General features: G+C 28.9%; 1 protein-coding gene across 2 annotated transcripts in view; it reads right to left on the bottom strand.

Moving 5' to 3' along the window:
• LOC148302824 (uncharacterized) overlaps nt 1-18,920 on the bottom strand; it is a 24,448-nt gene extending 5,528 nt beyond the window's left edge. The window contains exons 1-3 of one of the 2 annotated variants that reach the window (XM_088270991.1): nt 18,531-18,920; nt 18,172-18,363; nt 6,389-6,571 (exon numbers count right to left, since the gene is read on the bottom strand). In XM_088270991.1, coding sequence (XP_088127117.1) covers nt 6,389-6,571; nt 18,172-18,243 — 255 coding nt within the window. In that variant the 5' untranslated portion in view covers nt 18,244-18,363; nt 18,531-18,920. Of the gene's footprint in view, nt 1-6,388; nt 6,572-18,171; nt 18,364-18,491 lie in introns of both variants that reach the window. The other variant, XM_088270990.1, reaches the window with a different exon arrangement.
• Between the last annotated feature and the right edge of the window lie 734 nt (nt 18,921-19,654).

The following is a 19,654-nucleotide window of genomic DNA, read 5'->3' as shown; positions in this document are numbered from 1 at the left end:
AGTGGGTTATTTAGGCAAAGTTAGACCCTACATCAAACCTTTTCGGGTTTTCACTATACATGTCATCGTTTGTCACGTACAGATATGTATATTATAATAATTACCATTGACAAAGGGTGCCTTTCAATTTATGTAAGACACAGAGAATACTAAAAGAACGAGGTAAAAGTTACAACAATATATTTGTATGTTATCATTTTAGGCCAAGTATTTGGTAAGTCGCTACTATATTTTGTCTAAATCCAGGTAACATTTTACGAAAATGATTAATTTCTTAAGACATTGTCCAAAAAACATTTTTGCATTGAATAAATAAGTTTTTCTTCGAAATAATTATATGGTTTTGAAAAGAATAGTTATCGAATGTTAAGAACTTCAAAAAATATATATAATTTTTTTTTTCAACATAACTATATTCTAAAAAACAAAAAAATATCTAAAACATTTTTTTTTATTGAGCATGAGCACACGACCAGCCCTGAGCGAGGCTGAACGCATTCTGATTTGAACGCTTGAGACAAGCTTGAGATCTAAGCGTTAATGTTAAACTTACTTTTTAATACACTTATTGCTCTCGAAACTAGGGTATATTAAACATAATAAATTAATTAACTTAATTAATTAATTAACAAAAAAGGTTTTATACACAACAAGGCAGGGGTTAAAAACCACGATTTTACATAATATTTTCAGACAAAATGAATTTAAATTGAATGATTGTATTGTGTGATCAATATTGGGTAGATTTGGTGAATGTTACACATGTGTAAAGTGATCACGTAAACCAGCCTATGACGGTCGTCAGCCCCATATTTTTCAGACTTCCATATTTTTCTTTATCTTTGATTAGATGGCAAAAAAATATGAAAATAATTATTTTTAGTCTGGACGTCCGTTACTGCAGTAATATTCTTATGATTAACGTTTTTAAATTGAATTGTTATTTAATTTACTTTTTACCATATTTAAATAGATAAATAAATTGGCGTTCTGTATTGTACAAACATGTTTGAACATCATTTCGCCCACGCAGAGGTTTATAATTACATTTTGACAGCACGATATCGGAACACATGACAGCATGATATGTATCCTGAAACTGACGAGCTATAAATCTCAATATGGAAGATGGAAGCAATTTAGGGTTGGCAAGTAAGATTTACTTCAAATTTGAATTCACCGCAATAATATTGAATAAATTAGTCGTCATCAACCAAGATTATACGTTGAAAAAGAGTGAACTAGAGTGGAACTTCGTTTATAGTCTACCTCTGTATTCGTACAATGCGTGATTCACACAACTTTTTCAAATAGATGCCGAGATATAATTCCTCGTGTAATTAAATTTTTAAACAAACATTTTTAGCAATATTTTGATAATGTTTGTTAACAAATGTGAGTGTGTCCACTTACGAGTTATTTATATTGATATCTCGATATAGATGAAGAAGATTTTGGATGTCTGAGTATTTATAGGGCTCATCCATCATTGGCTGGTATAAGTGATCATTTTATAAACGTGTAACATTTACAATTCTACCCATGATTGACAACCACACTTCTAAAATTTCGGAAGTTGCATTTATCCTTCACATCCATACATCTAGTCACACATGCCCCCCGATTACGCAGACATTTGACACCACCAAATTTTAAGTTCGGATTGATCTGATCGTGCCAAATCTTTTGCTCACATTTGCCAAATTTACTTTCTTAGTCATTCGCTCGTTATTCATTCGCTCCACAAGTCCATACCACCTTAAAGAACTCTTCTTAATTTTTCGATGGTTGCTTAACATTGGAAGGGACAAGGTAGAAAGTGAATTAATTAAAGTCCAGGTGTAATTATCACATTGAAAAACCTTAAACTATAAATTATTATTGTATCTCCTGTATGTTATGTTTATAATCTAATCATTAAAATAAAATATTATTAAAAAATTTAAAAAAACAAAAACATAAATTTTGTTTTACCATGTTAGTGTATTCGGCTCAACACAGGCCATGCCTAAAGAGCCGTAATACGTAAAATAAATGTATATATGAAATTAATATGTATATTGAATGTATCTATGTATTATGAAAATAAATAAAAAAATAAAAATAAAAATAAAAAAAACTATTCCTAGTTCAGCCTTACACTAATTTCTAATATCTTCGTATCTAATTCTATCATACAAGGATTTTCCACACATTCGTAACGATTTTTTTTCTTTTCCTCTTATTCTTTAATATTTTTTTTTTTTAAAAAGCGTTGCCTGACGAATAAGGGTACACACCCCCCTCCACTGATATCCATTAGCAAACCCCGGTTTAAAGCAGCCTAATGTCTCTTATAAACATAAATACGTCTTCAACATAAATTGTTAACTAAAATGATAGCGAAGAACGGAGTTTGAAGCAGTGGAATATCATATTTTAATCGGAGACTTTATGGAGCAAAGCAATTTAAAGGCAATTTGTTTCCTTTATGAAAAAATAAGTTCATCCTTAGAGAATTCCCGGTAGAGATAATTTGGAATTATATTTCCCGTGATGGCTTTCTGTTTTAAGTTGCTTTGTACATTTAAAATTCATGCTCAATAACAGCAGTTTAAACGAAGCCACGACTCCGTTTTTCGTACAAAAAAAACAAACATGAGAAAACAATTACAAATTGAATTGGAAAAGTGTTTTTATATCAAAAATAATGTTTTCATATGTTCAGTGCAAAAATTAATTCTTGCCGGTTTGATAATACCCTTACGAGGCGAAAAAATCAGTATAAAGTAAAAATTAGTAAAAATCATAAATTTATATTCTTCTTCTTTTTGGTGTAGGCCTTGCGGCCTGTTTTTAAGAGGGATTAGTCTCCTGCGAGGTCGATTCCCAGCTGTCGATCCATCTCTTTGACGGTCTGCCAGGGAGTCGTCTACCTTTGGGTTGGCCGTACAGTGAAATGTGGGGGGAGTCTGGATGGTTCTATTCTCCTCACATGCGCATACCATTCTCTCCTTTGTTGCCTTCCCCACCTAACATCTTCTATCTCCTTTTGTTATTCTGTCTCGTAGACTCTTGCCTGATATGCTTCATAGTGTCTTCATTTCTGACGTTTCTCTAATACTCATAAAAATAAAATATTTACATATATTAATTCAGGTCAAATGCAATATAACATAATTAAGATAAAAGGAAAAATAAACATTAATTTATATTTGATGCACTAACTTTGTGATTTTCCATTTTGAAATTAAAATGTAGCTTTGTTTTAAAATCACTATGAATATATTAATATAACTTAATTATAATGTCAACCAGTTTCTAAACTAACCGCTTCTATATCAAGACTGAAATAAAGAAGCGGTTAGCTTAGAAACCGGTAAACATTATAATTTAGTTATAATAAAATATTTATAGTGATTTTAAAACAAAGTTCCATTTTAAATATGAAAAATAAACTCCTCATCCAAGACTCAATTTAGATGCCACAAAACAAAAAAAAACAACCATTTGATTTAATCATATTATAATATAAGTTTACCTAATAGTATTTTAGAGGGGGAAATTAAGGATAATAGTTGTAACACGTTAATGTTCATTAATTATTTAAATTATTCTAAGAATTTCCTGAAACTTCCACCATAAAGCAAGAAACTTGTGTAATCTTGTAAAGTAAAACATCAACTTAAAAGGTCACTGACTCAACCGTACAGTATTAATGGAACTTGAACTGTTGTTGTTACAAGTAATAATAATGTAGGAGGTACGTTTCCAATTGTTTTATTTGACAAATTGGCGGTTGAATCTACCAAATTATACATACTACTTGTATATTGTAATTTATTTATTCTTTATTTTAAATTCCTTTGTATTATACAACATAATATAAATACAAATACAAAAAAATGAATACAAAAAAGATCCCACAAGGGCATGAGCTATGTGTGGGTATACAATAAAATTTAGGTCACAGTAAAGGGCACTGGCAAGAATACAATAGATATTATAAGAAGTAGAACTAGAATAAAGGTGTTAATATAAAATGCAAAAAAACACAAAATACTTATTTTTTAATAGATTTATATTATCCACTGACACTTCGTGATGGAATTGCATTTTTAATTTATTATTAGATTAAAACCAATATTTTTAGCTTTTCCACTTTTTTTTATTTGACCAGCGACCGGGTTTCGTCGTTACCAGTCTGATGATGTCGGTAACGACGAAACCCGGTCGCTGGTCAAATAAAAAAAAGTGGAAAAGCTAAAAATATTGGTTTTAATCTAATAATAAATTACAAAATACTTAACTTACAAAAAACAAAAAAAATCTAAATTCAAAACTTGAAAAATAAAAAAGATGAAAAAGTTAGCAAGCATGTACTACATGAGCGATATGTTTACAAGAAAAAGGAGCTTAAATACGTCTTTTCAATAAACAATGTAAGCAAAATATTAAATCGAAACAAACTTAGGTAACACAGGTAATAGATATGTAAAACGGGCCTAATAGACACTCAATTTGTTGAGAAAAAACATCACTAAGGGTGTACAAAGAATTCATTAGTGGTGCATTGTTCATATTTTTTTATTACAAACGGAAATTCGGATCGAAGGATCATTTAAGAGAGATAATCAGAACAAGAGATAAAGACATCTCAACGTAGATGATAAAAAATATGGAAGTTTTGGTATTTACAGGGCGTTTGAGCTGTCATAGTCTCGTCACATTACACACGTGCGAAGTTCAGCATTGTACCCATAATTGACAATCACACCACTCAATTTTTTTAATCTCCTAGATATATATAAAAAAATTATTTACATAAATAGTATACATTTATTTAAAGCACAATTATGAACAAATTTAAAACAAAAATGCAGAGACCCACCAAGCCACTTTGTGTGTCTTGTCGGCGGAGTTCTTTTTACATATATTTTTTACTGTTTTTATCCATTTTAACCTAATATACACAAAAAAGAGAAAAAAATAAGAATATAAACTTGTTTACAATTTGCATAGAATTATATAATATATTTAATTAAACTCATGTTTACAATAGCCATCTACGTCAACATAAGTCAGGGCATAAGTCCTGTAAATAACCAGACTTCCATATTTTTATTTTTCCATGTTGAGATGTCAAAAGAAAAAATCTGCTTCAAGTCAGCTGTTTTATTGAAACTGCTGAATAGTAAATACTTCTAAAACATATAAAATGTCTTATGTTACACTCTTATCACCTTTCAAATTACTTCAATGCGACATCTTAACACTGAAATACTTCAGAATGCGTTGAATCATTTTTTTATAGGTGCTGATAATCGAGGTTCCACTATATCTCAAATAAAATATATCTTTTTCGTCTTTTTCCTCATTACTGAGGGTTATGACCCTTGTGGAAGCAATAAATCTTTTACATAAATATGAAGTAAAATATTACGAATTTAAAATAAATAATTTTAAAATTTGTTTTTGAAAAAAAATCGTTTACAAATAAAACAAGCTGTTGCTTGTATAATTATATCGTTAGGGTGTTACGAGTATAAATCAAATTTTGCGATTTAATAAACGTGATTCATTGCTCAAACTAAAGCTACCACTGAAAATCTTCCTGATCGTCCTCAATTCACATCCCCGTCGTTTGTCAACGTCGTCAAATTCTATGAGCAAACATAAATCATCTTGATTGAGTAAATTCGTTAGATTTATTTAAGGAAGTCTACATCTATTTTTTATTGTTATTTAAACCACAATGAACTAAATGTTAAGAAGGCAATACGAGTTGTTTCATGAAAATGTTTAAAAAAATATGTAAAAGTGTGTTTTTCAAAGGAGAATTTGGGATTTATTGTACGATTTCATTCCATTAATTATTTAATACTTTGGTATTAAAACAATGATATGAAATATATAAAAAATGGTAATTATCTTTACTAGTATTCAATACGTCAGATTTAACTACGAATTTATATATTTTCTAATTTTCGTGGAAGGGACAGAATCGTGGATCGATTAATCGTAAAATCCTCATTATAATATTCGCAAATGATAGCCATATTTGTAAAGATTTAACAATTTTAAGAAAACTAAGAAAATCGTTCATTCCAAAATTTATCTTTCTCAATAAATCATATTGATAGAAAATATTATGAGCATTTTTTATATAAAAAAAAAAATACTAAACATTATAATAAATAAAAACACGTCGTACACACGATTTAAAGACTGCATCTGTAGGTTTCTCGGTGAATCGCAGATTCGCGTTATAGAAAAACAGTGTAAACAGGGGTTGCTACGCATGTTCTAAGTTTCTATTTTTGAATATTATAACCTTTCTTCCGCCCTTTATCCCTCCTAAAACAGTCCACAAGGCCTACACCAAGAAGAAGAAGAATAAGAAGATTACCTTTCTCTTATCCTTGGAGGCGGTGTAGAGGACCCAGGCGATGTACAGGAGCATGATGAGCGCCGGTACAAGCAGGCTGGCCAGCACCGGTACGCGCCGGACCCAGGCGTGGTACATGGCAAGGCACACTAAGGATATTCCAACCACGATGGCCACGTAGCGTCCTGTTCGGCGTCTCTCCTCCTAAACCCATAAAATACCACGTTATAAAACGTTCACTATCGAAAACACACTTTACATAAATGGAAATGTTTCTTCTACTCCTTGTGGCCTGTATTTAAGATGGATTAGTCTTCTGCGTTGTCGATTCCCAGCTGTCAATGCATCTCTTTAGTTGTCTGCCTTGGGGTTGGCCGTGCAATGCAATGTGGGGAAATCTGGATAGTTTCATTCTCCTCACATGCGCACACCTATATATATATATATATATATATATATATATATATATATATATATATATATATATATATATATATATATATATATATATATATATATATATATATATATATATATATATATATATATATATATATATATATATATATATATATATATATATATATATATATATATATATATATATATATATATATATATATATATATATATATATATATATATATATATATATATATATATTTAAAGTGAAATCGTAAACTGACTCGTTAATAATAAGCAGGTCTGTAGCGGCTTGTGTTTCATATATGCATACAAGTTATGCTTTCCTTAACTTGCTGGAAAAATATGATAAAACTGTAATAGTATACGAAATGTATACTAAACTTTAATGTTAAAACACTCATTTTTCGTCGGTGGCGGGTTTTTTTTTACATAAATCAACATATAATTTTTGTTTTATTACCTGAATAAAAACTGCGTACGCCACAGGACATTTCATAATCTAACTAAAAAAATTCAAAAACCTAGCTTTTTTATCATAATTATTCATATAGTAGAGTTTATATAATTCATATATATTCTTTCAATCATTGGAAATATAAATTTAAGTTGAAAAATCTATATTCAGCTTCAACTACTTCTTATGTTGGTACACATGACTGTGTTTATGAAATTTTGGAAAACATGTTTATGATCCGAAGTAAAGCCGTGTAAACATACCTGTACACCGCTCATCCTCTGTTTACAAACTACTCCTAATATTCTAAACAAGTTATACATGTATACTTAAACCATATTCCTAGCATGATGTAGGAGGAAATCATTTATCAAGAAAGTTCATTTTCTTTATAATAAAACAGCCAACGCCGCGTGTATTATTTTAGGCAAAATAACTGTGAACTGGCTAAATTATCCATTGAATGTTTATTTTATTTCTCTTTTAATCTTTTAATCTTTTTTTATTTTTTATTATTGTTTATTAAGACTTCACAATGTATTCATATATTCATACGTTAATATGATATGTAACCAGGATGGCAACCCGCTAGGGACCCGCGACTCACGCGGGTCCCTCGTTTGCCACGTTTTTTTTAACTGTAGTTTTACTGCGCCGGTGCTATGCATCCGCCTTTAAACAATACGCTATTAGACTTATTTATATTTTATCATACACATAATTAGACATTTTAATACTGTGCCCTCACTGAGTTTTCCCGTGCCGAAGGCGCATTTTACTAAATGTCCTTATTTATAAAACTATGTGAATAAAAATTGTTTATGTCATGCAATCAAATACGACATAGCCAAATGATGTTATCTATTTCAAATCTATCCACCTCCATTATCGATTTATGAATAGCTCTTATGTCCAAAGTATCTTTTATTTAGTGACTTTATGGATGGTGAAAGCAGGTTGTACAACTTCATTGCATAATATACAAAATAGGGATGTGTTAGGTTTTGTTTGATATATTTCAGAGTTTTTGATATTGTAGTTCTATGTACGTTTTCATAAAGTGCGTTCATTATTATTTGTGTGCTTTGCTGGGAGATGCTTTCTAGTGTTATGTAAGAGTCATTCTTAAATGCATATGTAAGGATTGTTTAAGCATATAGTTAGATGGAAAAAAATACATAATCGTTACATTTTTTTTCATTTATTGATTTGACAGTCATTTTGTGGTAATATGTCTTTTTTTAATGTAAGTTTTACTTCTGAAAATAATTTTGAATGCATGGAAACAAATGTCATAATAAATTTTAAGAAATAGCGTTATTTACCAAATAAAAGTTTTTTTTTTGAAAAGTTGTATATTTAGATCCACAAATGCAATGAAAACCTAAAAATATGTTTCTTGTGGTGTAATTTCCCTAGTGTAATACATTGGACAAATACGTCTAGCTCAAAATCATGTAGGTAAGCCTATCAACTTTCACTCAAGACAAATCACCTCACAAAATTTTATAAATTCGAAATAACATAAGAAAAAGGGGGAAAAATGACATTTAACTTTAATACTTGCAAGTGTGTAACATGATACAGTAACATATTTTTCAACTGTCAAAGAACTCTCGGTACCTACAAATTATCTAGGCGAATTTGTGTCAACGCGATTACTTTGGGAAATGTGCCAAAAGCTCTTTAGAGAGCATTCACACAGCCATTTTATTTACATATTTCAATTTATTAATCAATTAATATAATCGGAAACATGTTATAAAAAAGGAAATATTTTAATAATTACTTGCCAATTTATTCAAATAACGCATTAAATTTTTATTATGTAGGTACATTTCTTTAAACATAAAAAAAAATTCTAGTAATTAAAAGGATTTCTTCTATTCCTTAACTACATCCAATGGTGCATAAGGTACTGCATCACACCGCCGCTTTGTTATATAAATCTTTAATTACATCAATGCAATATGATCAGTCCTGCCCTTCAGGTACCAGTACTGGGTAATTTCAAATAAATATGCGCGTGAAAAATCACTTTAATTTATTTTGACTCCCTGGTAATTGAACTCGGTACCTCCAGCACGGTAGCCAAACGCGCTGACTACTGCACTATAGAGTAGACTTGTTTACTAATTTCTATTTTAAATTGTTTAATTATTTAAGGCAATAAATTTAAAGATTCTGTGGGATTTGGTTTTATGTATTGTTGAAAGACATCCATTCTCATAATGTACCAGTAAATTTTGGATATAATACCCTTTTCCCCTTTACGCTTTTATTTCCCCAATTGCCTTTCGCCACAAAAAAAGTTAAGAAATAACTCATGATTTTTTTAAAATTGTGTACTGATGTGGGCTATGAAATTGTTCTACTGAACACTTACTAAAAGGGATTTAAGCAAGTCTGGTTGTCGCATTCTAGGGACGGATATAGCACCAATACAATATTTTTTATCTGAGGCGTTTTGTTTTTTCAGTGCAACGCATGCGCGACGTCTGGTGGTAGATTTGCGCGATCTGCTTTACCGACTGTCACAATTGTAAGAGTCGGTACTACATGTATTTAATAAAATCAGTTAGGTATTATGTATATATATATATATATATATATATATATATATATATATATATATATATATATATATATATATATATATATATATATATATATATATATATATATATATATATATATATATATATATATATATATATATATATATATATATATATATATATATATATATATATATATATATATATATATATATATATATATATATATATATATATATATATATATATATATATATATATATATATATATATATATATATATATATATATATATATATATATATATGTATATATATATGTCAAATTTGTAAAATCAATGTTTGTTCTTAAAGTAGGTATTTAAATTTTTGGTGGTCACCTCGTCTGGCTACCGTACTGGAAGTCACGGGTTTGATTCCTATGCACCATTGGGATGCGGATAAGGGTTTATTATATATATATATATATATATATATATGTATATAAATATATATATATATATATATAAGTCACGGGTTTGATTCCTATGCACCATTGGGATGCGGATAAGGGTTTATTATATATATATATATATATATATATGTATATAAATATATATATATATATATATATATATATACATATATATATATATTTATATATATTTATATATATATATATATATATATATATATATATATATATATATATATATATATATATATATATGTATATATATATATATATATATATATATATATATATATATATATATATATATTTATATATATATATTTATATATATATATATATATATATATATATATATATATATATATATATATATATATATATATATATATATATATATATATATATATATATATATATATATATATAAATATATATGTGTATATACAACGAATGGGTTGGTAGATTATTCTCTGCGATGTAAGTTAATGGCAATAGAATGGGACACCCTTTTTAATCGCTTAGGTAATAGTTGCTGACATGTGCCGTAATTTCAGCTTAAGACACAGACAAAACGTGTACCAACCAAGTATTAATATTAAGAAAAGGTTCGTTAAATCTTCTGATATGTTGCCAATTGTAGGATAGTCCAGAGACACTTCGACCAGTAAGCGAGCGTCAAAAGTAACCTATAATATTTGACCACTTGACAAAAACGTCGTTAAATTATAACTGAAGCGACGAATTTATATTGGGCCGTTATTTCCCTTTTGAATCGGTGGTAAGAAATGATTCTCCGACTTTCCTTTCGTGTCGTCTTAGATGGGAGACATTTTCATTTGCAAAGGTCACAAATGATTCACGAGGACGTCCGGATAAATTTCTCTAAAACATATAATTCTATTTTGTATGATATACTGTCTTTCTACGAATAAAACGGATTTACATTGTTATACTATATGTATAATGCGACGTCAAAAAAGTTTTTGAGCCGTTTTAGTTTAGTTTATTTTAGTTTGAACACGAAGAGAACATGAGAAGTATGTAAATATGCTCGTAATTGACTCCAATAAGAGCAAATATGAATATATATTTATAAATATATATATTTACATATTAATCCTTATTTTGAAACCAGATTTCTCATGCTAAAAGAATTTTAAAGAAAATGAAACTATTTGGAAATGTGTACTTTAGCAAGATACATAGAGTTCAAGTACGTCAGATTATTTGGCCGTTTACATTTTTTTGTAATAACTCTTTATTTCGATAATATTTCAACAGCCTCTTACGACCGACACTGTTTATTATTTTTTCCTTATAGTAAACCCAATTTTACGAGATAGTACGTGCTTCCAGGCCCCATCTGATAACTCTGGAATGATGTCCCTCCTCCATCCTCCATCCTTGGAGTGGACCATTATTCCTCCATATTTCTCACAATAACTCTTGATTATCCGTTTCGGCGCCGGGAAGAAATAAAATTAGGCGCTCTTTCAGCCACTTCATAAATTACCTGTTGCTTTTTTCCACGTGTAATAAAACCGAAACTTTTATCTGCTCTACCAATTTCACGTAGGGCTTAATAACATACATTTATCTATGTCAAGCTCTGAACGAACGTCGGATATAGTGAAGGGATGGCAGACAGCCCTAGGACGGCTTCACAATCGACGGAAACGAGCGGAGACGGGGAAATATACTTGTTCTAGACATGGAGACTCGAATCTGGAATGGCAATCGTGAAACACGATATGTTCATCGGTTGAATAGGGTGATATGACATCTTAATATGGTTATAATGCAGTTCTACTTGCAAGTATAGCACAATAACAATGTTGCATCTATTGCAAAACGACATACATATGTAGACATATCTTCAACAAGCCACATGATTATGTTTTAAAGTTTAAAGGTTTAAAGGTAAAAATGGGAAAATACGAGCCATCGAGAAAAAAGTACTACAAATTTCATAGAATCTAATTTATTGGGTAACTAGGCATGTCTAATACAAGATACGGTGAAGTCGCTATCTTGGTCAAATACATTTTTTTATGTAACAGGAAATTATATTTGTAAAAAATGTATTAAGCTTGAATATATGCGTAGTAATTATTTTATTAAACGTTTAAAAATAAAATAAAAGTCATACACTCATCGACAGTACATATTTCTAAAAAAAAATTATTTAATTTTTTAACGAATGTAATGAAAAATACTGTTTTGAATGTCCTAAATTCCTACGTGAATCCTATATGTCTGTTATTACATTTTTAACACAAATATTTTTGTATAAAATTATGAGAATGAAATTTTATGTATTTACATTTAATAGCCTAAAACTAGAGGTGTGATATATTTGTTACTCGAGGAATTTACAATGTACTGTGCATTTTCCACTTACCGTCAACAAATTGAGAATAAGCATTGATAATCGAAAGTATGTGCGCAATTAATCAAATTCAACCATATTTTTAGCGCACGGAATTTTTCAATGTTTGGGAAGTTCAAAATTAAGTGCAGAAATTTCGAGAAAGCATCTTCAAAATTCAGATTAATTTCAAATCCAGTTAATTCCAGAAACTTTGTATGCAAATATCACAAAGTTGTCCGCATTTAAATATAATAATAAACCACACTAAACATACCATACATGTAACTAAAAAACTAGCTAACGGTCATGCTGCTTCCTCGCAGAGAGAATAGAACGCCATTCCAATCTGTGTTTGCAAGCAATCTTCGCTTCTTCCACATTCATGCATGCTCCGATTATTCCGACTCGTGATCTGACCATTTTAATGTTTTTGTCTGCTTCTATTGCCAGCCACATTTGCCTCATATATATATATATATATATATATATATATATATATATATATATATATATATATATATATATATATATATATATATATATATATATATATATATATATATATATATATATATATATATAAATCATTTTATTTCACACCGTACATATATATATTTTTTTATTATCCTTTCGTAATATTTTCATAATTTAATGAAAAGACCTTTATAATTTATTAAAAATTATTACAATTATTATAAAGTTTGATGAATAGTAAAATTTGTATTGGAAATATAATAGTTTTGTTCACACAATTGAGAATAATATATTTTTTTAGTAAAACAATGTACCCAAGTTCGTAAAAAGTAACATTAAAACGCTTTATGACATAATTTAGAATTATTTTAACGCTTTCGTACAATATTTTTCGCATTTACTTTGAAAGCTTTACTGCCGAGAAGCAACCGACCAAAAACACATTAGCATGAATGATCAAGGTTTATACCGCTGTCAACTGCTAAAATCCAGTGTAGGCATAAAGTGGTAATTAAAATCTGAGAGTAATAAACATATTTACGGATTGGATAATAGAAGTGGAATAAAAAAGTTATAAAGAAGAGCGAGAAAATCTAAGAAAGATTTGTCTTATAAATCCCTAGAAAGTTAGGAATGTTTTAGATAAAAATTAAAAGAAATTATATATTTTGTATATTAGAAGCATTGTTAACTTTGTGTTATGGTAATATAACACTCTTCTTATCATTCGTCGTTCGTGTAATACAACTTTAAAACACTACTTCATGACTACCGATTTTGAAATAATCATTTCATCATCAGCTCAAATGTAGACTACATTTGACGATGATAGAATGATGATGGAATGATGAATGTTATGGAGAGTGTTAAAAAATGAGTCTAAGACAGAGTTCGACGATTCGATTCCACGTTACCACAATTTTATTTATATTTTCAAATACAAAAGGATTTTCTTTGCCTGAAATTAAAGGGTAGTTTATTCTAAAGCTTTGTTAGCAAAATAATCATCATTATCGATAGAAATACAGTTTTATCGTGTAGGTTTTTAATGCGATTGTGAAGCAGTTATAAGATTCATTTTAGTTCATCTCCCGCCCTTTGCTCGTTACTGCTCCTTTTTCCCCGATTTTCTCGAGGGTATCGGGTTTATATAAAGGTATGACCTTTTTAGGAAGCGATTTCGTATTTACACTTTCGAGGAAACACATAATGTTATATTCACGCGGAAAACACTTCATGCCACAACACCTCTGTCACACATTTTAACGGGATTATTTTTTCAACATTTGCATTAAAAAGAATCTTTAAATAGCTAAAACTGTGAAATATTCATATTTATAGCAAAATAAGGGTTCAATGATGATTTTTGTTATTTAAACAATGTTTAAAATAGCTTAATTGCACAGCACGGCGACAGGCTCCGTGGCGTAGTCAGGTAGACGCTCGACTGCGAAACTGGCGTCGCGGGTTCGATTCCCGCCAATTCCAAAATGAATTTCAATAAATATTTACTTTCAAATTGTCTGCGTGATTGTTATGTATTTTTCACATCTACTTTCCTTTTCCTTCTACTATCCTACCTCCAAACAAGCCTATAAAATAGAGGTTAATTGTGGTTTTTTTTAAAAAAGAGCTATTTGATATAAAAAAAACACAATAAAAATGTTATAACTGAAAAATTTTAAATGTGAAGACTTTCTTACACAATGAAAAATTATTTTAATATTGTCACAAACAACCGATAATGTTGTGTAAAATTTAAATTTAATACCACTTAACGAGTTTTATTTCATTACACATGACTACCTGTTTTCATCTAAAGGTGAAAAGTAAAAACATGTAGGTATTTTACAATTCATACTTTTTCAAATAAAAAAAATGTCTTTCCACAAAGTTGATGCCAAATCAATAATTAATTTTTATTTGAATACAACGTATGCGAACGAAAAGTGAGAAACGATTTTCCTACTATTTTCTTTTAACTGCTGGTTGAATTTAAAGCAGGGGGCGTTTCATTTTTTGGTCTGTCTGATCTAGGCCAAATTCACCTTACCGCGCCTAAAATATATAGTTTAAATTCGAAAACTTGTGAAAATTTTAATTATGGGCTGAAAATAAAATTCATTATTTCTTATTCTTTGTGTGTTAATTTTATTAAAAAATACTTAGAAATCAAAGATAACAAAAAATATTCACTTTCACTCTAAGACAATAGACGAACCCGTTTACGCACATTTGAAACGATATTCCTTTCATCATCACTAGAGAGATCCAGAGCCCCTGTAATATTTGTATCCAAATTTTCGGATTTACTTCCTTAATTCCCGACCCTCTTTGTTCCAGCACCCTTTCGCATACCTCTCTCCACATAGTAAAAAGTACGTTCATGCGAGGAATTCCAAATGACTGCAATTTATTATTTTGTTTAATTAATATTCGAATATTTGGAATAGTAGATATACGAGTATGTATATATGTAGAAGCAGGACAAAATTACGAAGGAAAAATTAAGAAAATTTTCATCCCGGCTACACAAAATTGTTTGCATTTTTTTCATGAATTGATTAGGCAGTCACTTTTGGTAAGTCATACTTAGTTATTACCACTTTTTCTTTAAATCTATTGTGACACTTGTTTCGATGCATTCAGCATCATTTTCAAACACCGTATGTGAAGCTTATTCCTTGAGTTGGGTCCTTGGGACGTAGAAGGTTGAAGTGGGGGTTGAAACTGTTTCTTATTTTTGAATTTTCTTTTAAAAAAAACATAAATTGAACTGTGCATGGACTCATGGAATATTTAATACATCTTCCGTTTTAAAATCCGACAAAATATGATTGTGAATATGATGACACATCACAAGTTGCCCCTTATTTAGTGTGGATATGTCAATTTTTTTGTTTTGAATATTGAAAGCATTAACTTTGTGGATCATATTGATATATTATTTTGAGAAATAAAAATACTTTGTGTTCTGATCCACTCACATTTTTTTATTAACCAACTAGTTTCGGCAACAACCTGTTGCCCTCTTCAGGGTTTTTAGTAATAAATTAAACCCTGAAGAGGGCAACAGGTTGTTGCCGAAACTAGTTGGTTAATAAAAATGTGAGTGGATCAGAACACAAAGTATTTTTATTTCTCGAAATAATGTATCAATTTTTTGTATTTATTTATGATTTAAATTGGAAATGGAATGTGTGAAAGAAGGTTTACAGTTGAAAAAAAGTAATATGGCAATAGGACATAAAGATCTATCAGATTTAGTGGAGTCTTATTTAGAGAATATGACGAGACGAATAAGACAAATAAACTAACCATGTCACTCACTCCTTTCAAGAACGTCATAAATAAAAAATCGTCAATTTTCTGTTGTGCATGTTTTCGGAATGCCTAGAAAATGTACTTTATCCCCCTAAAAGCGACATATTTTTAACTTAATAATTACCCGCCACAGGGCAGAAAGTGTTATTTTTGCATTTTAAATAAAAGAGGTATTTTATAATTACTTTTTCAAATGTACTAAATATTTTTCAAATAGAGAAAAAAAACCTTCAGGTTTTGCCTAATAAGATTTGTTGCACAGTAAAAGTTCAATAAGTGGCTTGATATTTATTTTGTATTATACTTTTAAACTTTAAAAACGTTCTCCTTAAAAATCAAGTTTTTTGATTTATGTTCTTGAAAGGAGTGAGCGATGTGACAAATCATGATTAATCTATATTTCTATTGTATTGTTTTTGAAGATTAACTTTATTAATTTATTATTAAATATACACAATCACTATCATTTATATGACCAAAAAAAAACAAATTTGCTATAAATCCTTATACATAATATATGGGCCAGGAAAAATTTCTTTGGGAACTTATAAATATATATATATATATATTTTTAAATGAATATTCGACTATATTCTCTTATTTTGCATCGTGTCATTTCAAAATCGTATTAAAGGGAGTTCTTTTATACAAATTAAACTCAACTAAAATATTAGCTTAAGTTTCATATAGACACTATCGATTGGAATCCACAGGTTGTCGCGAGACATTTTAAATGCTATCAAGTTACGAGATGAAAACATAAATATTAAATGACTAATTCACAAGTTTCTAACGATATCTTGTTCTGCAGATTACATGCCGAAATTTGAAATTATAACTTAAACAGTAAATGAAAGCTATTATCGCTTGAATATTAATCTAATTTAACTTTTCAATAAGCTGACGTAATAGTCAATTTATAATTCACTCATTTCATCGCAAATGTATAAGTAATTTTTAAGGGATTTATATATTTTTTTTATCAAAAACAAGATTTCTTTTTTTCATTTCCTTACATCACATTATGTACTTTTTGAATAGATTAAATGTACAATATCAATATAGAACAATATCTTCCATCCAACCTAAAACTCAATTATAAAGGTCAAGGTCTGCACCTTATACACCACTTTAAATTTTTAATTTATTATGAATATTTTAGTTTTGTCTTGTGATTTTTCTTTTTTTGGTCCGTTTTTTTTGTTTTCTTCTTTAAATCGTTCTGTTATTTTCGTTTGTGCATTTATTTTTAAAATATATATATATATATATATATATATATATATATATATATATATATATATATATATATATATATATATATATATATATATATATATATATATATGTGTGTGTGTGTGTGTGTCATGTAAATGTAAATTAAAATATATTTACTCCTCCAAAATCAATCAATATGATTTTATTAATTAATTTGGCAGTTACCTTAAGGTAAAGTCTATCCTTTTTATTAAATTTTATTCGGTAGATACCACTTTTTATCAAATTATAGTGTGACAAGTTAATTTTTATAAATGCTAAATTATGGTTAATATTCCCCTCTTCCTACTTCTAACACACATATCCATACACAACGACCGACGGATTCCATAGTAACGCAAAATATGGTACTATTTATTGTTTAAAATAATAAAAATTGGTGCGTGCGATGTGATTATCCCTTGAAATCGAACAATAGAACCCTTACATTTTTTTAAAAAGTTTGATAGTTAAAAAATATACTCACCGCAGATGAATATGGAAGTGAATCTAGTCTCTCTGTCTGCTCATTTTCGTCGTTATTTAATTTTAAATTCATTTTAAATAATTATTTTATTTTTATGTACACTTTATACTTATAAATACGTTATTCGAATAAACCTCACTTGTACAAATGTATCACATCAATTTCATACAGTCAAATATACTTATTCTCTTTCTGAAATAAACGAATCAGTAAAATAATTTAGCAAGAAATTTTCATTTAGCACGCTTTTTAAATAAGCCAAAATTAAAACTCTGAGCTAAGTCTTAGTAAAACATATTTCAGTTATAAAAATATCTCACATTTTTTTATAAATATCTTTCATTCACAATAATAATTACGATCAGACCGCTCCGACGACGTTATTGTAAACATATCACTCAAAAGGCGCGAAATGTTGTATTTTTGAAAGCTTTGCGCCAGTTCTCGGTAAATAATTACGATTGACTCACATCGATCAATTTAAATAAGACAAGAATGAAAATATTCACTTTATCTGCGCAAAATGAGAACGTTCTAAAATTTAAACTTGTTTTTTTTTACTCAAATTCAAAATTTGTAGGAACGCACTTGTTAACCGTTTCACTCTGGCAATTTTATTGTTATGGCGACACTTTTATTTATTTTAATTTGAATCGCATTCTATTTGCTGGCGCGTTTTAGCACAAATTTTGCGCGCTCTCTGCGTGTAATAATGTTGGGCGCATGCAAGCGACTATGAAGGAAGCGACTGCCGACCGATATAGTTTACACAGCTCCATGGCTCGATGCAAATGGCTTCGGCAGGGATCAACACAGAAATAAGACGTGCTGCGTTTTAATTATGACAGATTTATTTAGTCCGCGCCGACGGAAGTGTGTTAACTTTGTTAAACATTTAAGCGGAAAAGTGACCAGTCAACTACCGATTTCTCGTACCTTACCTCTTATTGTAACGTAAACTTTTTCTATACGAATGATGTATTTATAAAATTATTTTTAATACCATGTATAAAAAACAAATTGCTGTCAATAAATTGCATTAAAGTACTACATTTGCAAATCTTTAATTTTACTTTTATTATAATATCTATGAAATATCTACAAAATTAAAGTAATCTACGAAAACACAAATTTTCAACCCCCCTTAAAAACAAAAAAAAACGAGATGAGGATATATCATTAACGGGTTTAGGATATTTGAAATATTATTATTTTTCTTCTTTTGCTACATTTATTTTTTAATTTCTTCAAATAACATTTTTAAACCCCTCAGAATGCGGGACTGTTGTGTGATAACTATGAATACTATTTTGTAAATACTAATTTATTATTCGGAAGCGAAAAAACGATCAAAAGTAATTATTGGAGTCACTAACAAAGTGTTCAAGATTTATTCATGAACACTTTTTTTGTACATACAAAACAATGCATGTAGCTCATTCGTTAGCTACAAGAGTTTGGTTGAGTAATTTTAATTTTAAAA

The sequence above is a fragment of the Brachycentrus maculatus genome, unplaced genomic scaffold (genome assembly GCF_059751285.1).
Source record: "Brachycentrus maculatus isolate JH-2025_06_01 unplaced genomic scaffold, ASM5975128v1 h1tg000407l, whole genome shotgun sequence".
Taxonomy (NCBI): Eukaryota; Metazoa; Arthropoda; class Insecta; order Trichoptera; family Brachycentridae; genus Brachycentrus; species Brachycentrus maculatus.
The sequence above is the reverse complement of the archived record's forward strand: the minus strand, read 5'-3'. Positions and strand labels throughout refer to the sequence as shown.